Source organism: Bufo bufo, chromosome 4 (genome assembly GCF_905171765.1).
Source record: "Bufo bufo chromosome 4, aBufBuf1.1, whole genome shotgun sequence".
Taxonomy (NCBI): domain Eukaryota; kingdom Metazoa; phylum Chordata; class Amphibia; order Anura; family Bufonidae; genus Bufo; species Bufo bufo.
Genome location: NC_053392.1, coordinates 348519166 through 348543566, shown reverse-complemented (window position 1 = coordinate 348543566; position 24401 = coordinate 348519166). Strand labels below are relative to the sequence as shown.

General features: G+C 43.6%; 1 protein-coding gene across 1 annotated transcript in view; it reads left to right on the top strand.

Moving 5' to 3' along the window:
• The window catches only part of ROS1 (ROS proto-oncogene 1, receptor tyrosine kinase), a 209934-nt gene that overhangs the window by 95198 nt on the left and 90335 nt on the right, over nucleotides 1-24401 (top strand). Inside the window, exons 21-24 of the mRNA XM_040430082.1 lie at nucleotides 2389-2588; nucleotides 3148-3359; nucleotides 6399-6475; nucleotides 23998-24215. Coding sequence (XP_040286016.1) covers nucleotides 2389-2588; nucleotides 3148-3359; nucleotides 6399-6475; nucleotides 23998-24215 — 707 coding nt within the window. The remainder of the gene's footprint in view (nucleotides 1-2388; nucleotides 2589-3147; nucleotides 3360-6398; nucleotides 6476-23997; nucleotides 24216-24401) is intronic.

Genomic DNA, 24401 nt, shown 5'->3' with positions numbered 1-24401 from the left:
ATGGTTTCCTGTGCAACCAAGGACTGCAATACATGTGGCAGGTGAGCTAGTTTACCTTAAAAGACGCCGGATAACCCTCTTACCCAACGGCTGACCGCTGTCTTGTTGGAACTAATAGCCCGCCAACTAATGCCATATAAACTGGTTTGTGGCCATTGGCACACCGCAATGGAAGGTCCCTGGAAGGAAATATTTCTTCCAGAAGGGCATCCCAAAGCTATATGGCCACGTTCAGCGGCAAGTGAATATATCTCTGGCACACAGTGTCGGTGCCAAGATACATCTGACCACAGAAACATGGTCTAGCAAGCACTGGCAGGGAAGGTACATAACTTTTACTGCCCACTGGGTGAACCTTCTGACGGCCGTCAAGCATGTAACCCAGGGCTCCTGTGTGGATTTGGTGTTACCGTAAAGGATTGCATGCAGGCCTGCCTCTTCTCCTCCTCCTACTCCATCCTCCGTCTCCTCCTCACTGACTCCTTCTTTTCCACTGCTACCGTCTCTTCCGCTGCGCCCCCCAATCTCCCCAGAACCTATTCGACGTCCCAGGTGAGACGTTGCCATGCTGTGCTGCGACTGTTGTTCCTGGAAGCCAAAAGCCACACTGGTCCTGCACTGCTTTCAGCTCTGCGATCACAGGCCGATCATGGGTTAACCCTGCTCAATTTGACAGTTGGTAAAGTGGTGTGTGACAACGGTGCCAATCTGCTGAGCGTGCTGAAAAAGGGCAAAATGACACACATCCTGAACTTATTCGTGCAGCGATTCGTTGCCAAATACCCCGGGGTCCAGGACGTCTTGCGGCAGGCCAGGAAAATCTATGGTCATTTTAGAAGATCTTACATGGCCATGGCTCGCCTTGCTGACGAAAAATCGGCAATGTAATATTCCCGTAATGCGTGCGAAATACAGGCATGGGTCACTATAGCTACATTTTTCAAGCTGCTAGAAGTTTCCTGAGACTGGAAAAAATGGTTGGCACAGCAGAACATTACAATAGCTTTATATGCAGATAGAGTGCTCTGATATATTCGCAATTGCAAAATCGGCACTAATGATGCAAATATTTAGGCGCAATACGTGCAACTTCACATTTTAACAGGTATAATTACTTATTAGTGATTGGTGCCCTAAGTATTGTTGTAAACTTGTGACATCACAGCACTATGTATGTATGTTATGTATGTATGGACAGCAGAACCTATCAGCTACACTATACCACTATCTAACCTATACTGACTATCTCCCACTAACTATCTGTATTATATATATAAACTATCTAACTAACTAACTAACTAATTATCTATCTAATGTAATGACACAGGGAAGCAGAGAGCACAGCAATAACACTGCTGTCTCTCTCAGATCTGCAAAATACTGCATACAAGGGCTGCTGGGGAGGTCCTTATATAGTAAGGGGTAGGCAACTTTCCTATTGGTTGCTAGGGATGTTGCTAAGCTGTGACCAAGACATTACAGCTTCTCATTGGCCCACAAGCAAGAAGGGAGGTTACTGATGAAAAAAAAAATCTAGAATATTCTAAATTACGAATATATATCACTATATTCGAAATATTCGCAAATTCTCGAAGTGCTGATATTCGCGATTAAAGGGGTTCTGCACTTTGTTTAAACTGATGATATATCTCCTGGATAGATCATCAGCATATGATCGGCGGAGGTCCGACACAACATTCAAGTGAACAGAGCTTAGCCGGGCCCAGGCAAGTTGTTACTAGTCGTGACGTCACTGAGCCAGCGGTAAACAGTGAGAAGGCCGCGGCGCTGCTGGAGCGCCACTGCCTTCTCAAACAGCTGATCGGCGGGGGTCCCGGGTGTCGGACCCCCGCCGTTCAGATGCTGATGATCTATCCAGAGGATAGATCATCAGTTTCAACAAAGTGCAGAACCCCTTTAATATTCGCTATTTGAATATTCGCGCCCCACACTACACATTATATCTTGTGTTATTTGGTTGTCTCATTGCCGGCAGGAAATAAACAGTGCCTACCTTTTGATTCAGGTGTTGAGCCGCAGAATAAGTATGTCATGTCATTTTTAGCGCATAGTGAACGCTGTAATATCAAAACCCAAAACACCCTGTTGGAATTATGTTTTTTTTCAATTTTTATTTAACCCCACAAAAAATGTTTTTCTCGTTTTTCAATTCTAGACATAGTAAATGAAATGGTGCCATTAAAAACACAACTTATTCCACAAAAATTAAGCCCTCATATGGCTCTATGAAATGAAAATTTAAAAAGTTATGGCTATTGGAACATGGGAAGCAAAAAAAACTAAATGCAAAAACATAAATGGGCCCGGGGTTAAACCATTTGATGACTTTTGTTGGTTTTTCATTATTATTTGTCTTTCCCATTACAGATATTCATCCTGCTCCAGTGCTAATCACTACTTCCTTAAATGGAATATCTTTTCATGATGTGGACAGAAAACAAACTTTGTGGAATTTAAAAGTTGAAAATCTACGGATGATTTCCTACATAGCTCACGATGAACAAGTCTTCTATTTGGATAATGATACTCTCATCTTGAGTGATTTAAAATGCCAATCTACTGTTCTGGTACTTGTGTTTATTATGATGTGAATTAAATAATTGTAATATTTGAGTCTAGGACTCATCTATTGTTATATAAAAAGCACAGTAAGTACTATTACTATTGTGTGGATATGTTAGCTCCATACAACAATGCAGAAATAACAATACAAAAACACTAAAACAAGGTCTCTGAAAATAATAGCCATAGTCTCGCAAACCCTTTAAAATCTCCATACCATACGATGGAGAGACATTCCTCAGCGACATTCAATGAGTTAACCTTAGGGAGCTATTCATTAAATTAATACCTCTTTCAAATTCATGAGAAGAATTTATCTTGGTAAGTGCCAATATCAGATAAAAGAGTACAATTCAGAACTACAGTTAGAACTGCTAAAGTGCCAAACAATATATGAGAAGGTATTATAGTGGTTTGATACTTGCTATTTTTTAGGCACACTTGAAAAAGGTAGCAAGGTTTTCATATTTGTAAATAATAGCCACTTGATATTTCATCAAAAATGCTATTGTAATTTTTATACATGTGCATTCATTTTGTTCTGAACTTTTGTTTTATTCGTAGCTGTTGAAGGATGCCCGTCTCTCTGGATGTCAGGGTATGACAGTAGACTGGATTTCAAGGCATATTTATCTGCCTGTACATTCAGAACAGAATGGTACACAACTTCTGTTTATTGATCTGGAGCAAAAGGAGAAAGTCCTAAACCATCTCAACTCTTCTGAGAGATCTCCAAATCTGACCTTTCACACTATTGTATCCTACCCACTGCTGAGGTACAAGATCACTTATAGCCTGTACATTCCCATTCATCTTTTCTATCTTTAAGTTGAATTTTAATACTTGTTCCATTCATCTTTTTAATGAAATACCTTGGGTTGTATGTTTCACACAGAAGGATTGACCATAAGTATTTCTCACGAGCAAAATACTAGTAAATTTTAGATCCCCAGTTAAAAGGGTTTATCTCATCAAGATGAGCCCTTTTGAGTTTTAAGACAGTCCTGAGACTAGTGGTTCTTCTCTCTAGCTTAAAGGGATTCTGTCATCAGATTTTACCCCTATAACCTAAAGATATCCTCATGTCCGGACTAATAAGAAGAATCCTAAGCTTGCCTTATTAAACCTCACTGTGGCTCTATTTGTCCAAAAAACAGGTTTTTATAACCTGCCAATCACTTACTTAAGGTGCCCAAGGGGAGGTCCGTTAATACAGGGTGCCCGACCGCACCCCTCGCCGTCCGGTGCCCAGCGCCGCCTTCCGTCTTCATCGCCGACTTCCCTGTCTTCAGCGCCGCCTTCTACAGCTCAGCGCCGCCTCTGCAATCCTCCCGTCCCTCTGCCAGATCCCGTGCCTGCGCACTAGGCTCGGCCTGATGCGCCCGTGCGGACTCCTGGCAGCGGCTTCATTGAGCGAAGTGCGCATGCGCCGGCCTGATGCGCACTTCGCTCAACCCTAATATGACCTGCAGCTTGGCTGAGCTTAGTGCGCAGGCGCGGGATCTGGCAGAGGGACGGGAGGATTGCAGAGGCGGCGCTGAGCTGTAGAAGGCGGCGCTGAAGACAGGGAAGGCGGCGATAAAGACGGAAGGCGGCGCTGGGCACCGGACGGCGAGGGGTGCGGTCGGGCACCCTGTATTAACGGACCTCCCCTTGGGCACCTTAAGTAAGTGATTGGCAGGTTATAAAAAACAGTTTTTTGGACAAATAGAGCCACAGTGAGGTTTAATAAGGCAAGCTTAGGATTCTTCTTATTAGTCCGGACATGAGGATATCTTTAGGTTATAGGGGTAAAATCTGATGACAGAATCCCTTTAAGGCTCTTTTACATTGGCCATTGAATGGCTAAATGAATGTTCACACAAATGTTTGTTGCCTGTCATTGCCCCATGTAAATACTGTATGCACAGTTTTTAGAAATGGCAGAACTCCTTTATAAAAACACAGACTATAGAGGAGAAATACAACTAATTCATGTTTTAATGGAAGCCGGACTCTCTCATTTATGTTAAGTACGCTGCATTCTGAAAGTCCCTTTCACTTTGGTCCTATTTGGTATCTTTGCTATGCTGTGGCCTTTTGAAAAGATAATAAAAAAAATAAAGTTTTCTCCATCATTCTGGACTTAGTACCCCAAGAGTTAAAACAGAATGTTTGATATCTTTGATAATTAATTGAAAAGGAAAATTAACATTTCGCATTGACATAAGTATTCAGACCTTTTACTCAGTACTTAGTTGAAGCTCCTTTGGCAGGGATTACAGTGTCTAGTTTTCTTGGGTATGATGCCACAAAGTTTGCACACTTGGATTTGGGGATTTTCTGCCATTCTTCTTTGCAGATCCTCTCGAGTGCTGCCAGGTTAGATGGGTACCATCAGTGGACAGCTGTTTTCAGGTCTCTCCAGAGATGTTGGATTGAGTTCAAGTCAGGTCCCTGGCTGTGACACTCAAGGACATTTACAGTTGTTCCTAAGATGGGCTTGCATGTGTCTTAGGACTCTTGCACACAAACATATTTTCTTTCCATCTCCATTCCGTTTTTTTTGCGGACCATATGCAGAACCATTCACTTAAATGGGTCTGCAAAAAAACGGAAGTTACTCCATGTGCATTTCGTTTCCGTATTTCCGTTCGGCAAAAAAATAGAACATGTTCTATTATTGTCCGCATTATGGACAAAGATAGCACTGTTCTATGAAGAGCCAGCTGTTCCGTTTGGCACACACGGATGGCACACAGGTGTCATCCGTTTTTTTTTGCGGATCTGTTTTTTGCGGACCGCAAAATACATCCGGTCATGTGCAAGAGGCCTTATACTGCGGAGAGGTTTCCTTTGGTCACTCCACTATAAAGCCCAGAATGGTGGAATGCAGCATAGATGGTTGACCTTCTTGAAGTTTATCTCATCTGCACACAGGATCTTTTGAGCTCAGCCAGAGTGACAATTGGGTTCTTGGTCACCTCTTTTACCAAGGTCCTTTTCCCCTGATTACTTAGTTTGATGGAACAGACAGTTCTAGGAAGAATCCTGGTTGTTCCAAACTTCTTCCAATAATTCTGGAGGCCACTGTGCTCTTGGAAACTTCCAGTGCCACAGTACCCTTTTCTAGATCTGTGCCTTCACACAATCCTGTCTCTGCACTCTAAAGGCAGTATTTTGCTCCTCATGGCTTGGTTTTTCTCTAATATGTATTGTCAGCTGTGAGACTGTATATAGACAAGAGCGTATCTTTCCAAATCATGTCCAATCAACTGAATTTACCACAGGTGACCTCTAATCAAGGTGTAGAAACATCTCAAAGATGATAATGAGAAATGGAAAGCTGTCAGAGCTAAATTTTAAGTGTCATAGCAAAGGGTCTGAATATTTATGTCCATGCAAATTTTAGTTTTTTTCATTTTTTTTTAATTAGCAAAGATTTCTAAAAGTCAGTGTTCACTTTGTCATTATAGGGTACTGAGTACAGATTGAAAGGGGGACGACGACGTGATTTTTCTTTATTTTAGCACAAGGCCACAGCATAACAAAACGAGAAAAAGGTTAATATATTTGTTCATGTTGCTTTGGACAATGACTTCCTAAAAATGAAAATTAAAGGTTCTACATGTAGAAGCGCTACCTAGGTTTCGTATATAAAATGGAATAGTTTTTTAGTCGAGGCCTATGATAACATTGTATCTGCCTAACTCAGGTTGGTCAGTAAAACATGACTCCAGACTCAACTTACTTTCTTTAAGATGATTTTATAAGTATTTATTAGGTATTTATTATTGTGATTATTTCTTGATATTTTTTTTCATTACATTTTGCAGCCGCATATACTGGATAAACTCTTCAGAAAATGGTAACAGACTTTCATTCTATGACAGAATAAATGATACAATAGTAGGTATGTTCGGACATTACAAGAAAACTCCTACTGCAACGAGTAATTGTGACTGCTATGAGAAGAATTGCGCACTAGGAACTATAATCAGTTTGGATACTACAGATAAAAATAACTCATATATATTCTTCCTTTGTAACGTAACTGAAATCTGGTCCTCTGACTTGGATGGATGTCATTGCTGGAATGTGATCAGTGTTCCCCTTCTGCCTGGTACGTGCCTCCTCAATCATTAGATTATAACGTTTCTCAGGAGATATACTGCAATATATGGAATACGTTTTTTGATGGAGAGGTTTTGGTGTAGTGTAAAATGGTATTAAATACTGTAGTAGAGCTAAATAAATTAATGCAGAGTGAGGGACAAAGCTGAGGACAGGATCTTATATGACTGAAATCCAGAGGGAGGCAGAAAATGTCTACAGATTTTTTTATGCCTTGTCTCATCCCAGAATCATTTTTGCAAATGAGATCTGAGGAACCCACACCCTATCAAATAATCACTCTAAAGAGTGCTAATTCTATATTAATAAAGTTTAAATGCACACTGTCAACAAACTTTTCAACAAACTTTGTATAACTCCATATTACAAATGAATATAAGAAGCTACATATTATATCTAGAGATGAGCGAATTGAAGCTGACAAAGTGGAATTTGTTCCGAATTTCAGGAAAAATTTGATTCGCACTGAAGGCGAATTTCCTCGTGCTTCGTGGTAACGAATCACATTTTTTCCTAAAATGGCTGCTGCATGTGTGAGGACATGGAGAAAGGAACTCTGGGAAGGCGGGATCACCCATAATGCCATGCATGCAGCCAATAAGCAGCCAGCCAGCCCTGTGATGTCACAGTCCTATAAATAGCGGCAGCCATCTTAGATTCTGCCATTTACCTGCATACTTAGTGCAGGGAGAGACATCTGCAGGTGCTAGGGACAGTGATAGGAAAGACTTGATTGTGGTGAAAAAACGATTTATAAGTGCAGGGAAAGGATAGGAAGGAATCGTTCCACATCGCTTGTGTAGAACAGGGTTCAGTAGGGGAGGTTGAGTGGGTAATAGGAACAATCCTGTTACCCCTTGCTGCACTGACTGGGGATCCAAATTGCCATTATACAGCTCTGTCATTCCAGCAAACCGTTCTTGTTATTGAGGTGCAAGTGCTGTTTGATACAGCCATTAACAGGGTTTATTACAAGGAAATCTTTCTACAGTACGTCTTATTTGCCCTTGTGCGGTGCAGTTATATGTGAAGTCCTTTTTGCTGTGTATTAGTGGCAAAATAAAAATATATTTGCCGTCCAGAGTTGCACTTATCTGTTGAAAAGCCTGTTGTGTTGTGTAAAAGTAGAAAAAAATTAGGGCCTAATTGCCGTTAAGCTGTGCAGTGATATACTTTACAGCCCTGTTTGCCGTGTTTTAGTGGCGAAATAAAAATATATTCCCTGTCCAGCGTTGCACTTATCTGTTGAAAAGCCTTTTGTGTAGTTCAAAAGTAGAAAAGAATTAGGGCCTAATTGCCGTTCAGCTGTGCAGTGATATATTCTACAGCCCTGTTTGTCATTTATTAGTGGGTGTGGCAAAACCAACCTCGCCACTGGGTTTTGGAGAGGCCTGTTTATCAGCCTCTTACCTCAAGATTCACCTAATGATATGCACTCAGACTTGAGCTATCTGGGAATATGTTAAATGTCTGTGTTTGTTGTGGGGGTGTGACATTGTGTGTTTGGGTGGTGATTTCTGTCCGGTTGTCCCCACATGTGTATTGGCGATTTCCCTTTGTCTTGAGAGATAATTGGATTACTCCTCGGGTGCCCCCCTCCACAGCTCTCTCCCAGCCCAATACTGAGGGTAGTGGGTAAGACTTTAAACCCCACTGACCCCTCTCCAGCAGAAGAGCTGGCATCAGAGCAGAGCGCCGCTGGCCTCTGCCCTAACCATTCAGTTACTACCCAGCAGGAGTTGGCACCATGCACCCCAGCTAAAGCGCTGGCATCGGGGCAGAGCGCCGCTGGCCTCTGCCCTCCCCTATCCTCTTCTCCAGAGCCGGACTTCCCACTGGCTACCCCAGCGGAAGAGCTGGCATCTGGGCAGAGCGCAGTCGGCCTCTGCCCACCAAGTACCTACAGCTCCAAGCTAGAGAACCACAAGGAAGCAAGGAGTCGCAGATGCCCACTCAACAGCTGGGGACATACAGAACAGAGCCAGGCCCCAAAATTTAACAGGTCCAGTATTGGGTTGTGGTTGGTCTGCCAGACTAACTCAGGTACTGACCGTGAGGTCAGGTATCTGGTTAGTCTTCCCTGGAAGTGGGAAATGTGTGGCGAAACCAACCTCGCCACTGGGTTTTGGAGAGGCCTGTTTATCAGCCTCTTGCCTCAGGATTATGGCCCATACTAACTTTAAAGGAGCAGACAGACCGGCCGCACAGCTTAAATCTGTCTTTGCAATTGTATTTTGTTATGTGAGGGTACCCAGATAGCTAATTGTATTGTATTTGTGTATTCTGAGTGCCATTCACCTAATGATATGCACTCAGACTTGAGCTATCTGGTAATATGTTAAATGTCTGTGTTTGCTGTGGGGGTGTGACATTGTGTGTTTGGGTGGTGATTTCTGTCCGGTTGTCCCCACATGTGTATTGGCGATTTCCCTTTGTCTTGAGAGATAATTGGATTACTCCTCGGGTGTCTCCAGGGCAGAGAGGAGGAAACCATGATGCATTGTGGGGATGTGTTGTGTCTGTGTATCCTGAGTTGCTGCATATCTGTCCTGTGTCGCAGTCTTCCTTCTGGTCCACTAGGGGCGTGTCCACCAGATGGGGACCTGCATAAATACGGGCGGGTAGCCCTCAATAAAGGAGTTCCTGTTTTATACCTTCATGAAGTCTTGGCTCATGTTTAAGGGATGGAATAACTACACTCTTGGGGATTTCTATATCACAATACTCCCCTGAGTATAAGCTCTTGTAAGAGCTTGCTCCTGGTTCCTGTCTCTGGATTTAGGAGAGGTTCACCCACTGGAGCCTGGAGCCTTGTCGTAGGTCCAGGGTGGGTAGGAGACGGCGAGACCTCCACCAAGCTTCGGCGGTTCGTGGGGTCTGCAGCGCTGACGGTGTCAAGTGGAGTGCTTGGATTCCTCTGGAAGCACTAGGAGCATCTATCGACGGAGGTACCCGGTCGGGGTGCTAAGCGTTCCGTTACAGTGGGGAAATAAAAATATATTTGATCTAACATTTGGTTATTTGATATTACAGTATGTCAGACAGAGAAGTGCCAGGCCCTGCACAGGGGAGTGTCAGAGGCCTAAATGTTTCTAACGCAGGCAGGGGTTGCAGCAGAGTAAGGGGTCGTGGCAGCAGGGGTTGCAGCGAGAGGCCTGAGCTCCCGGTGTCATCTAGCGATCGTGTCTTGACCAGAAACCCAGCTGTTGAATGGTTGACTCGGTCATCACCTTCGGTCATCACCTTCGTGACATCAGACACCATCAGACACCTTCAGCCAAGAGTTCCTCTGACACAAGGCTTAGTTGGCATGGTCCGGGAGCAGGCCCTGTGCCCCCACCTGTCCTGAACCTTCCTCTGTCATTTTCAGTTTTCTCACCACGAGAAGTATTATATGCAGTCGGCTCAGATCCACTTTTCATCGAGGAAGAGCTACTAGAGGGCAGTCAGCAGCTACTGCCCAGCCAAGATCTGGAGGAGACATCCGCCGCTTCCTCCACTAGGCGGGCAAGTAGTGATGAGGAGAGTGTCGTGGGATGGGGTGTTGCGAGCAGTCAGGCTCCTGACCCAGAGACCATTGAGGAGGACATCAGTGACGTGCAGACACTACTCGATGATGATGAAGCCGATCACACTTGGGAGTCGGGTGACGAAGGGGCTTCATCATCATAGGGAGAAGAGGGTGGCAGCTTGCCCGTGAGCCAGCGCCGGAGCCAGCAAGTCGCTAGCGAGGGCGGGATTCAGCAGGGTGGCAGCAGTGGGAGGTTGGCAGCCAAATGGGCCTGGGGTGGACCACCCGCTTTGCGGTAGCCTACCTGCCCGGGAAGTAGTGGTGCAGGGTTTCAAGAAGGCAGCGGTGGTAGCAGTCAGTCAGTGCGTAGTGTCGGGAGTAAAATCACCTTCTCGGCGGTGTGGCAGTTTTTTTTAACCCCTTAGGGACGCATGACGTACCGGTATGGCATGTTTCCCGAGTCCTTAAGGACCCATGACGTACTGGTACGTCATGTGTTGCTCCGATCACTGCCGCCCGGCCGGCTGTGATCGGAACACGGTGCCTGGGGAGAGGTGCGGGCGGTGCGGGAGGCGGGCGGTGCGGCAGGCGGGATCGCGATCCCCCGCCCGCCTCCCATTGAATAATCGTTGGTGTACAGTGGGTATACCAGGGTGCCAGCACATTGCTGGCACCCTGGTATAAACGGCTGACATCGGTGATGCGATGTCAGCCGTTTAACCCTTTCCATACAGCGGTCCGTATGGACCGCTGTATGGAAAAGGTTAACAGCTCAGGGAGCTCCCTCCCTCTCCGATCGGGGGGCTGCTGTGCCTTTGCAGCCCCCCGATCGGAGAGGGAGGGAGCTCCCAGACAGCCCCCCGCCAGCCCCGTCCTCACCCTTCCCAGTCTGCGAAGTTGTGGCAGACGGGGAAGGTTCCCATGGCAACAGGACGCCGTCTCAGGCGTCCTGCTGTCCATGGTGCTGAACAGATCTGTGCATAGATCTGTTCAGTGTAAGTAAAATACAGTGCAGTACAATATACAGTACAGACCAAAAGTTTGGACACACCTTCTCATTCAAAGAGTTTTCTTTATTTTCATGTCTATGAAAATTGTAGATTCACACTCAAGGCATCAAAATTATGAATTAACACATGTGAAATTATATACATAACAAACAAGTGTGAAACAACTGAAAATATGTCATATTCTAGGTTCTTCAAAGTAGCCACCTTTTGCTTTGATTACTGCTTTGCACACTCTTGGCATTCTCTTGATGAGCTTCAAGAGGTAGTCCCCTGAAATGGTTTTCACTTCACAGGTGTGCCCTGTCAGGTTTAATAAGTGGGATTTCTTGCCTTATAAATGGGGTTGGGACCATCAGTTGCGTTGAGGAGAAGTCAGGTGGATACACAGCTGATAGTCCTACTGAATAGACTGTTAGAATTTGTATTATGGCAAGAAAAAAGCAGCTAAGTAAAGAAAAACGAGTGGCTATCATTACTTTAAGAAATGAAGGTCAGTCAGTCAGCCGAAAAATTGGGAAAACTTTGAAAGTAAGGGCTATTTGACCATGAAGGAGAGTGATGGGGTGCTGCGCCAGATGACCTGGCCTCCACAGTCACCGGACCTGAACCCAATCGAGATGGTTTGGGGTGAGCTGGACCGCAGAGTGAAGGCAAAAGGGCCAACAAGTGCTAAGCATCTCTGGGAACTCCTTCAAGACTGTTGGAAGACCATTTCAGGGGACTACCTCTTGAAGCTCATCAAGAGAATGCCAAGAGTGTGCAAAGCAGTAATCAAAGCAAAAGGTGGCTACTTTGAAGAACCTAGAATATGACATATTTTCAGTTGTTTCACACTTGTTTGTTATGTATATAATTCCACATGTGTTAATTCATAGTTTTGATGCCTTCATAGTCATGAAAATAAAGAAAACTCTTTGAATGAGAAGGTGTGTCCAAACTTTTGGTCTGTACTGTATATTGTACTGTACTGTATTATACAGACATCAGACCCACTGGATCTTCAAGAACACATTTATCACTGATTAAAAATGAAAAAAATGAAATTCCCTACACATGTTTGGTATCGCCACGTCCGTAACGACCTGATCTATAAAACAGTCATGTTACTTTACCCGAACGGTGAACGCCATAAAAATAAAAAATAAAAAACTATGATGAAATTGAAATTTTGCCCACCTTACTTCCCAAAAAAAGGTAATAAAAGTCGCATGTACGCCAAAATTGTAACAATCAAACCGTCATCTCATCCCGCAAAAAATGAGACCCTACTTAAGATAATCGCCCAAAAACTGAAAAAACTATGGCTCTTAGACTATGGAAACACTAAAACATCATTTTTTTTGTTTCAAAAATGAAATCATTGTGTAGAACTTACATAAATTAAAAAAAGTATACATATTAGGTATCGCCACGTCCGTATCGACTGACTCTATAAAAATATCACATGACCTAACCCCTCAGGTGACCACCGTAAAAAAAAAAAAAAAAAAAACGGTGTAAAAAAAGCAATTTTTTGTCATCTTACGTCACAAAAAGTGTAATAGCAAGCGATCAAAAAGTCATGTGCACCCCAAAATAGTGCCAATCAAACCGTCATCTCATCCCGCAAAAAATGAGACCCTACTTGAGATAATCGCCCAAAAACTGAAAAAACTATGGCTCTTAGACTATGGAGACACTAAAACTTTTTTTTTGTTTTAAAAATGAAATCATTGGGTAAAACTTACATAAATTAAAATAATTGTATACATATTAGGTATCGCCGTGTCCGTGACAACCTGCTCTATGAAATTACCACATGATCTAACCTGTCAGATGAATGTTGTAAATAACAAAAAAAAAACTGTGCCAAAAAAGCAAAAAAGCTATTTCTTGTTACCTTGCCGCACAAAAAGTGTAATATAGAGCAACCAAAAATCATATGTACCCTAAACTAGTACCAACAAAACTGCCACCCTATCCCGTAGTTTCTAAAATGGGGTCACTTTTCTGGAGTTTCTACTCTAGGGGTGCATCAGGGGGGCTTCAAATGGGACATGGTGTAAAAAAAAACAGTCCAGCAAAACCTGACTTCCAAAAACCGTATGGCATTCCTTTCCTTCTGCGCCCTGCTGTGTGCCGGTACAGCCGTTTACGACCACATATGGGGTGTTTCTGTAAACTACAGAATCAAGGCCATAAATAATGAGTTTTGTTTGGCTATTAACCCTTGCTTTGTAACTGGAAAAAAAATATTAAAATGGAAAATCTGCCAAAAAAGTGAAATTTTGAAATTGTATCTCTATTTTCCATTAAATCTTGTGCAACACCTAAAGGGTTAACAAAGTTTGTAAAATCAGTTTTGAATACCTTGAGGGGTGTAGTTTCTTAGATGGGGTCACTTTTATGGAGTTTCTACTCTAGGGGTGCATCAGGGGGGCTTCAAATGGGACATGGTGTCAAAAAACCAGTCCAGCAAAATCTGGCTTCCAAAAACCATACGGCGCACCTTTCCCTCTACGCCCTACTGTGTGCCCGTACAGTAGTTTACGGCCACATATGGGGTGATTCTGTAAACGGCAGAGTCAGGGCAATAAAGATACAGTCTTGTTTTGCTGTTAACCCTTGCTTTGTTAGTGGAAAAAATGGTTTAAAATGGAAAATTAGGCAAAAAAATGAAATTCTCAAATTTCATCCCCATTTGCCAATAACTCTTGTGCAACACCTAAAGGGTTAACGAAGTTTTTAAAATCAGTTTTGAATACCTTGAGGGGTGTAGTTTAAAGAATGGGGTCATTTTTGGGTTGTTTCTATTATGTAAGCCTCGCAAAGTGACTTCAGACCTGTAGTGGTCCCTAAAAATTGGGTTTTTATAAATTTCAGAAACATTTCAAGATTTGCTTCTAAACTTCTAAGCCTTGTAACATCCCCAAAAAATAAAATATCATTCCCAAAATGCTACAAACATGAAGTAGACATATGGGGAATGTAAAGTCATCACAATTTTTGGGGGTATTACTATGTATTACAGAAGTAGAGAAACTGAAACTTTGAAATTTGCTAATTTTTTAAATTTTTTGGTAAATATGGTATTTTTTTATGCAAAAAAATTTACTTTTTTGACCCAATTTTAGCAGTGTCATGAAGTACAATATGTGACAAAAAACAATCTCAGAACGGCCTGGATAAGTCAAAGCGTTTTAAAGTTATCAGCACTTAAAGTGACACTGGTCAGATTTGCAAAGTCCTTAAGGTGAAATAGGGCCGAGTCCTTAAGGGGTTAAGCTGCCAGAGGAGGTGAACGTGGCCATATGTAGAATCTGTGGGCAGAAGGTGAAGCATGGCCAGGGTGCCAATGTTGGCACCACGGCCCTGCGTCAACATATGCAGCGTCACCATAAAGTGGCCTGGGTGAAACGTGGCTCTGACCGCTGCGTCACCCAGTGGCACGCACCTGGTTTCAGGCAGTCAAGGATCCACCACCTCAGCTGAAGGGAGCTGTCTGTCCTTCCCATCATCTGATGGTCCTGATGCTCCTGCTTCTACTCCTACTCCTCGTCAGTTATTCCGTCAGCAATCAATCACCGAAGTGATTGCCAAGAGACAACAGTATGCATGCACTCATCCAACAGCGCAGAAGCTGAATGTGCTCCTGTCCAAGTTGCTGGTGCTGAAGTCCTTCCCTTTCCAAGTAGTGGACTCTGCACCTTTCAGAGAACTGATGGCTTGTGCCAAGCCGAGGTGGAGAGTCCCAAGCCGTCATTTCTTTGCCAAAAAGTCAGTACCAGCCCTGCACACACATGTAGAACAGAAGGTGCGCCAAAGTGCACGGCAGCACCGACGCGTGGAGCCGTAACTACGGTCAGGGACATGTCCTATACGGCCCACTGGGTAAATGTGGTTCCTGCACAACCACACCAGCAACTTGGCCAGGTGACGCCGCTTCCGCCTCCACATTGCCACGCCGTTGGTCCTGCGACAATGTCCGCCTCTGCCTCCTCATCTTCCACCGTGTCCTCAGCCTCCACTGCAGGGACAATTCACAGTGCCCCTTCAGCATACCAAATGTGCAGGGCACGGCGGTGTCACGCTGTCCTGCACCTCGTTTGCCTGGGCGATCGGAGTCACACAGGGGAGGAACTGCTCCATGTCCTTCAGCAAAAAATTGAATCCTGGCTTTCTCCACGACAACTGAAAATCGGAACTATGGTGACCGACAAAGGTAATAATATTGTGTCGGCGCTGCATCAAGGAGGGCTAAGCCATGCGCCCTGCATGGCACACTTGTTCAATCTGGTTGTCAAGTGGTTCCTGAAGTTTTCCACCGATCTGCAAGACATCCTAAAAATGGGCAGGATACTTTGTAGAGTAAACTTCAGGAAAGTCACTGCACTCTCAATCTTGAATCAAAACTTAGTGTTTAATCACACCGAAAAATACAGCAACGTTTCGACACACAGGTCTTTCTCAAGCTACATGTGAGAAAGACCTGTGTGTCAAAACGTTGCTGTATTTTTCGGTGTGATTAAACACTAAGTTTTGATTCAAGATTGAGAGTGCTGTGACTTTCCTGAAGTTTTCTCTACGTTTGACGGGTCCCTGAGGCTGGGACCTAACGCCACGAGCACCGCCGCCATATCACGGATTATTTGTTCCAGTAAGTGGTGCTGTCCTATTCTATTTTTTATGTTCAGGATACTTTGTATGCACTTCAGCCACTCGTACACCACAAAGCACACCCTCCTTGAGCTGCAGCGGCAGAATGGCATCCCCCAACATAGGCTGATATGTGACGTTTCAACCCATTGGAATTCCACCCTCCATATGTTGGACCGACTGTACGAACAGAGAAAGGCCATAAACGATTTCCTGATGATCCAAGTGGACAGGAGTACTCCCCTGTGTAATTTCGATATCAGCCAGTGGCAGCTCATGCGTGACACCTGCCGTTTGCTCAGGCCCTTTGAGGAGGCCTTGTTATTTTTCAGTCCCCAGGACTACGGGATGATCAACGTGATTCCACTGCTTCATGTCCTGGAACAGATGCTGGTAAATCTGGCTAGTCAGGGGAGTGGAGACATGGTTCCTAGATCTCACTGCCACATGAGCCCTGTGGGGGCTGAACTGGAGGAGGAGGAGGAGATTGGAGCACAAGCAATGTGTAGCGAAATGGGTGATTTTTCTACACAGGTAATAGGAGAAGAGGAGCAGGCAGAGGAGCAGGCAGAGGAGCTACAGGGCAATGACGAAGATGAGGTAGAGGACCCTGACACACCGTGGAAGTATGCAGTGGTCATTTGCGCAAACGGCCTGCTGCATGCTCACTTGCTTGGGTAGTGACAGCCAAATAGTCACTATTCAGCAGATGGATGACTTCTGGATCTCCACCTTGTTGGAACCTCGCTACCGGTCCAAAATGTGGGCCTTTTTTTACACCCGCTGAGAGGGAGGACAAACTAAACTACTATAGAGACATCCTATGTAGTCAGTTAGCTGCTGCCTATCTGCGCCATCGTCCATCCTCTCGCAGGTCTGACCGGGGGGGCCCTCTACGCTCACGTTCCACTTCCATGGCTGCTGGCGGGTGGGGTGGCAGGAGCAGTATCAACTCCATCAACAGCAGCCTGATTCCAGAGTCGCTGATGAGCAGCTTTCTTCACCCGCATAGTGAAGAAACTACTCACCAGCAGCTAGACATAAAGCAGAACCTTAACCAACAGGTGGTGGCATACTTGGAGTGTACCCTGCCAGCCCTCATTGAAGATCCGCTGGACTACTGGGCTGACAAACTGGATTTGTGGCCGCAACTGGCATAGTTTGCCCTGGAAAAGCTGTCCTTCCTGGCCAGTAATGTGGCATCAGAGCGGGTGTTTAGTGTGGCGGGGGCCATAGTTACCCCAAGAAGAACTCGTCTGTCCACCCAAAATGTGGAGAGACTGACTTTTGTCAAGATGAATCAGGCGTGGATCAGCCAGGATTTCCACCCACCAATTCTTGATGCATCAGACTAGATCATCCATGGTGCCACACCAAAACTTTGACAAAAGAGATTGGTTTCTTCTGGCTACCTGCCTCAGCTACTATTCTGATGCTGCCACCCGCCTGATGCCACACATCTGATGCCAAGTGCTTCTTCTTTCACCCACCATCTTCAGCGGGTACTGGTATTTCCACCCACCTCCAAACTATGTCACCTTGCCACTCTGTGGCCTCCTGATGCTGCTGCCACCTCCAAACTATGTCACCTTGCCACTCTGTGCTCTCCTCATCCTGCTGCCACCTCCACACTATGTCACCTTGCCACTCTGTGGCCTCCTGACACTGCCGCCACCTCCACACTATGTCACATGGCCACTCTGTGGACTTCTCATGCTGTTCCCACCCTCCCCACTTCGTGTCTGGGCCACTATTTGGCTTTTTTGGCTTGGCTGACATTATCATTTATTTGACCCTTCTTCTGATCTGTCAGAAGGAAGGAAAAATGAGACGCACAACGGATCCTGTCTGTGTAGCAGCTATAAGGCCTGTATGGTCCCATCAGAATTGGCCTATGATTTGGTAGCCAATAGCAGGAGTGGGTACAAAACACAGAAAACATGCAAATATTCCGTTCACGTGTCGTCTCTGTTTTGGATACACTCCTGTTGTTTTTGGCATTAACAATACTGATGGATTATTGACCAAATGCTGGCCGAGTGAAGGCGGATGCTCCAAAGACAGGATACATTTTTTGTGGGTTATTGTTCTGATAGATCAGAGAAAGGGCAAAATAATCTGTGACGTCAACACAAAGTTACTGCTGACACCCTCACCACTCTGTCAGGGGGCTCTACTTGTATAAGCGTTTAATCGAACAGGTTCTGTAAACATCTATGTGGAATCACCTGACAACGGTGTAAAAGGAGTGCACTTTTGTATTTTGTGTTTGTATTTTTGTACTTGCATTTAAAATCGTTTTTTTTTTTTTTTTTTTCTCTGCTTAATTAAGGCGAGTGCCTGGGGCAACCAGGTGCTATAAATTGAGCCACTTATACTCTTCAGAGCCTGCTCTTTCTGAGGCTTGCTCTACTAAGTGGCTTCTTATTAAGTGGAGTTAAAAAATAAGGAGTTTAAGAAAAGGAGTTTGGAAACTAAGGTTGGATATAATTTCCTTGTGTGTTGTTGGCTTAATTTTACGTGGTCCTTCAACTACAGCAGACAGGGTCTAAATCTAAATCATTTATACTGTTTTACTTTTTTACTGTTGTAATCCCCATTTAGTATGTGTTGCACAATTTACAACGCAGTCCAGTGCACATCTTGCATGATGTATGCAGTCCTGGAACAGCCGTTCGAGGGTGTATATATTTGTTCTAGATGTGAGCAAATTACCCATTTGGAATCGCAGATCGAGTCTCTAAATGGGCAAGTTGCAACACTGAGAGGCATTGATAATTTGCAAAAGAGTTTGCTTCTCACCGAGCAAGCACTCTTTGGGGTAGATGAGGGGTAGGGTGACAGAGAGGAGGCTGAGGAAAGTGAGGTAGCTAGCTGGGTAAAAGTTAGAAAGCGGGGTAGAGGGAAGAGTGCCAGGGAGGCTAGCCCTGATCTGACACACCCCAACAAGTTTGCACGTTTGGCAGATGAGGGGGATGTCAGTCCGGGGACGGCACTGCTGCAGCCAGACACTTCCTCTGCCAGTCAGGGGAATGTCAGCTCCAGTAAGCAGGGAACCAGGAGAGCAGGGCAGGCCAGACAGGTGCTGGTAGTGGGAGACTTTATTATTAGGGGAACAGATAGGGAAATCTGTCACAAAGACCGTGATCGCCGAACAGTGTGCTGTCTTCCTGGCGCTAGAGTTCGACACATCGCGGATCGGGTTGACAGATTACTGGGAGGGGCTGGAGACGATCCAGCGGTCATGGTCCATATCGGAACCAATGACAAAGTTAGAGGTAGGTGGAGAGTCCTTAAAAATGATTTCAGGGATTTAGGTCAAAAGCTGAGGGCAAGGACCTCTAAGGTAGTATTTTCCGAAATACTGCCTGTACCACGAGCCACACAAGAAAGGCAATGGGAGATTAGGGAGATTAACAAGTGGCTCAAGAACTGGTGTAGGATGGAGGGGTTTGGGTTCCTGGAGAACTGGGCCGATTTTTCTATCGGCAACAGGCTCTATCGTAGGGACGGGCTGCACCTCAATGGGGAAGGGGCAGCTGTGCTGGGGAGAAAGATGGCTAGAAGGTTGGAGGAGTGTTTAAACTAGGGACTGGGGGGGAGGGTAATTACGTTATAGGAGGGGAAGATAGTGCAGATAGAGACCGGGGGCAAGGTAATAAGAATGGGGGAGGAATGGAAGGAGGGACTAGAACAATTCAGAAGGAAAGGTGTAGGGTAAAAAATATACATAAACCTCTCAAATGTATGTATACTAATGCCAGAAGCCTGACTAATAAAACTGGTGAACTGGAATTAGTGATGTGTGAGGAGGACTATGACATAGTGGGAATAACTGAGACATGGCTGGATGATAGCTATGACTGGGCAGTTAATGTACAAGGTTACAGTCTGTTTAGAAAGGATCGTCAAAACCGGAGAGGGGGAGGGGTCTGCCTTTATATAAAGTCCTGTCTAAAGCCCACAGTCCGAGAAGATATAAGTGAGGGACATGAACATGTGGAGTCACTATGGGTAGAGATACATGGAGCTAAAAACAACAATAAATTACTAATAGGAGTTTACTATAAACCACCTAATATACCAGAGTCCACAGAAAATCTACTACTAAACGAGATAGACGAGGCGGCAAATCATAATGAGGTGGTTATTATGGGGGACTTCAACTACCCAGATATAGACTGGGAAACTGAAACTTGTATATCTCATAAGGGAAACAGGTTCGTGGCTATAACCAAAGACAATTACCTCTCCCAACTGGTTCAGGACCCGACTAGAGGGACGGCCATACTGGACTTAGTATTAACCAATAGACCTGACAGAACAACAGACGTGCAGGTCGGGGGACACCTGGGAAATAGTGACCATAAAGTAATAACCTTCCAATTATCATTCAAAAGAGCGTTTCTACAGGGAGGAACAAAAATACCAAACTTCAAAAAAGCTAAATTTAGCCAACTAAGAGAGGCCATAGGCCAAACTAACTGGGACAAAGTCCTCACAAATACAGACACAAAATGGGATATCTTTAAAAACATCCTAAAAACTCATTGTCAGAGGTACATACCGTATGGTAATAAAAGGTTAAGGAACAAAAAGAAACCAATGTGGATAAATAGAACTGTAAAGAAAGCAATAAATGACAAAAAGAAAGCATATAAAACACTAAAACAGGAGGGTTGCACGGAAGCACTGAAAAACTATAAGGAAAAAAATAGAACATGTAAAAAACAAATAAAAGCGGCCAAACTAGAGACCGAGAGATTAATTGCCAAAGAGAGTAAAACCAACCCTAAAATGTTCTTCAATTATATAAATGTTAAAAAGTATAAAGCTGAAGGTGTTGGCCCTTTAAAGAGTAATGAGGGGGGAGTCGCAGAGAGCGACGAGGAGAAAGCAAAGCTGTTAAATATTTTTTTCTCCAATGTATTCACTGAGGAAAATAAATTGTCAGATGACATGCAGAATGCAAAAATAAATTCCCCATTAAAAGTGTCCTGTCTGACCCAGGAAGAAGTACATCAGCGGCTTAAAAAGATTAAAATAGACAAATCGCCAGGACCGGATGGCATACACCCCCGTATCCTAAAGGAATTAAGTAATGTCATAGCCAGACCCTTATTTCTGATATTTGCAGACTCTATACTGACAGGGAATGTCCCACAGGATTGGCGCGTGGCATATGTGGTGCCAATATTCAAAAAGGGGCCAAAAACAGAGCCTGGAAACTATAGGCCGGTAAGTTTAACATCTGTTGTGGGTAAACTGTTTGAAGGTTTTCTGAGAGATGCTATATTAGAGCATCTCAACGGAAATAAGCAAATAACGCCATATCAGCATGGCTTCGTGAGGGATCGGTCATGTCAGACTAATTTAATCAGTTTCTATGAGGAGGTAAGTTCTAGACTTGACAGCGGCGAATCAATGGATGTCGTATATATGGACTTCTCCAAAGCATTTGACACTGTACCGCATAAAAGGTTAGTATATAAAATGAGAATGCTCGGACTGGGAGAAAACATCTGTATGTGGGTAAGTAACTGGCTGAGTGATAGAAAACAGAGGGTGGTTATTAACGGTACACATTCAGATTGGGTCACTGTCACTAGTGGGGTACCTCAGGGGTCAGTATTGGGCCCTATTCTCTTCAATATATTTATTAATGATCTTGTAGAAGGCTTGCATAGTAAAGTATCAATTTTCGCAGATGACACTAAACTGTGTAAAGTAATTTACACTGAAGAGGACAGTATACTACTACAGAGGGATCTGGATAGATTGGAGGCTTGGGCAGATAAGTGGCAGATGAGGTTTAACACTGATAAATGTAAGGTTATGCACATGGGAAGGAAAAATGCAAGTCACCCGTACATACTAAATGGTAAAACACTCGGTAACACTGACATGGAAAAGGATCTAGGAATTTTAATAAACAGCAAACTAAACAGCAAAAACCAGTGTCAGGCAGCTGCTGCCAAGGCCAACAAGATAATGGGTTGCATCAAAAGGGGCATAGATTCCCGTGATATGAACATAGTCCTACCACTTTACAAATCGCTAGTCAGACCACACATGGAGTACTGTGTACAGTTCTGGGCTCCTGTAAACAAGGCAGACATAGCAGAGCTAGAGAGGGTTCAGAGGAGGGCAACTAAAGTAATAACTGGAATGGGGCAACTACAGTACCCTGAAAGATTATCAAAATTAGGGTTATTCACTTTAGAAAAAAGACGACTGAGGGGAGATCTAATTAATATGTATAAATATATCAGGGGTCAGTACAGAGATCTATCCCATCAGCTATTTATCCCCAGGACTGTGACTGTGACGAGGGGACATCCTCTGCGTCTGGAGGAAAGAAGGTTTGTACACAAACATAGAAGAGGATTCTTTACGGTAAGAGCAGTGAGACTATGGAACTCTCTGCCTGAGGAGGTGGTGATGGTGAGTACAATAAAGGAATTCAAGAGGGGCCTGGATGTGTTTCTAGAGCGTAATAATATTACAGGCTATAGCTACTAGAGAGGGGTCGTTGATCCAGGGAGTTATTCTGATTGGAGTCGGGAAGAAATTTTTTATTCCCCTAAAGTGGAGAAAATTGGCTTCTACCTCACAGGGTTTTTTGCCTTCCTCTGGATCAACTTGCAGGATAACAGGCCGAACTGGATGGACAAATGTCTTTTTTCGGCCTTATGTACTATGTTACTATGTTACACTTCTTCTTTGCGCTAACATCGACCTGTAAGGCTGAGTTCATACTTGAGTTATTTGGGCAGTTTTGGCCCCGTGACTGCCCAAATAACTCAAGTGTGTAGTGATTCTAAGAGCGACGCCTGTCATCTGCATGTCACCCGGACTCACAGTATTATTTCACTACCAAAGCAGACTCCGTATGTTACTGCAAGGCACAGTGTTCTACACCACTATAAAGGCTCTCTGCAGCCAGGAAATAGCTGTTTAACGTAATTCACCGTAATTTTTTCCCAAAAAATTCAGCGACCCGGCGAATCGAATTTAATTTTTTTTTGCTCATCTCTAATTATATTTTATTAGAGAAAATGCCTCTTTGTCAACTTACAATCCACTGTCTTCTACACTGATAATTCATCCTCAGTTCACTGCTAAAATCCATTTTGAGAGACCAGATGGGTTATCAGCTCACTGAGGGATCAGGTTACATACTATCCATATACTGTAAGTCTATGGCAAGGAGAAGAGGGAAGAGGAAGCAGCACCCGGAATAAGAAAGAGGCAAAGCTAGACAGGGTTTTTACTGAAGGCTCAATTTCTCAGTTTCACCCCAATACTGGATTCACAGCTACACTGCTCAGTATTGCTGAATTATTATTATCATTATTATTTTATTCAGCTATTACTTTATATAGCACCAACATATACTGCAACACTGTCCAGAGATTGTCATCACTCATTCTGATAATAAAGTCATGATAAGAAATTGTAGGTTGGTTGTATGTCACAATGAAGCATAATTACCTGCTATCAGGCTAATTCCTTATCATCGATTTTGGCAAGCAAGTGCATTGGAGCCTGCCACATACATACAGAGTGGAGCAATTTTTTGAGAACTTGACCCACTTACATACTTGAAATTGTTTTTGTTTCTCTATACAAGGTGCATCGATAACCAGTCTTTCAGTTGACAACTATTTCATTTACTGGAGCATTAAAAATAATGAAAATACAAGTATTTATCATGCAAGAAAAATTAATAAGGTTCCATTTTTGCTGCAAACAAGTCATGAACATATTCAGGCTACAGCATATAGTACCTCTCTGCAACCTTTCCCAGGTAAATATGCCAATTCATGTGCTGTGTATGATAATAAGAAAAATCATCATTGTCATAATCATTGTCTTCATTCTTTTATATGATGAACATAAAGTTATATTTTCTTGAGTGACAACTTTCAAACCCAATGTATAGTATTAAATGAGAAAACACCTTTCTTGTCCATGGGCTGTGCCTGGTATTGAAGCTCAGCCCATTTCAAGTCAAGCTGCAATACCAAAGAAAACCCATAGACAAAAATTGTGCTGTTTTTAGAACAAAGCAGTCATTTTTTTAACTTCATGCAATTCCAAGTACACTTAATAAAACATTTATATCACTTTTTTTTTTAATAGACAACGGATGTCTAGTATTGGCTTCACGTATTGATAAGCCCATCACACTGAGCGCAACAAATACAAGCATTACATTGCTTTTGCCTCCAGTTACTACGGAAGTTATCTGTCCATTTATAATGAGCTGTACTCCAACATACACAGTTATACATAGGAAGCGTCTGGATGCTGACCACAGGTTACCAAACGATTCTACAGATGTTAATAGCACAAGATTAGTAAGATACTATATTATTATTATTATTATTATTATTCAGTCAAGGTCATGAAGAGGAGGACATTTTTGCTGCAGTTAAGACCGAATAAGCTCATAATTTCCTAAAGTAGTGATACAACATATGTGAAAAGGGTTTCCTCACAATTAAATATTACATCCTCTGTTGAATCCAGTAAAACCTAACTAT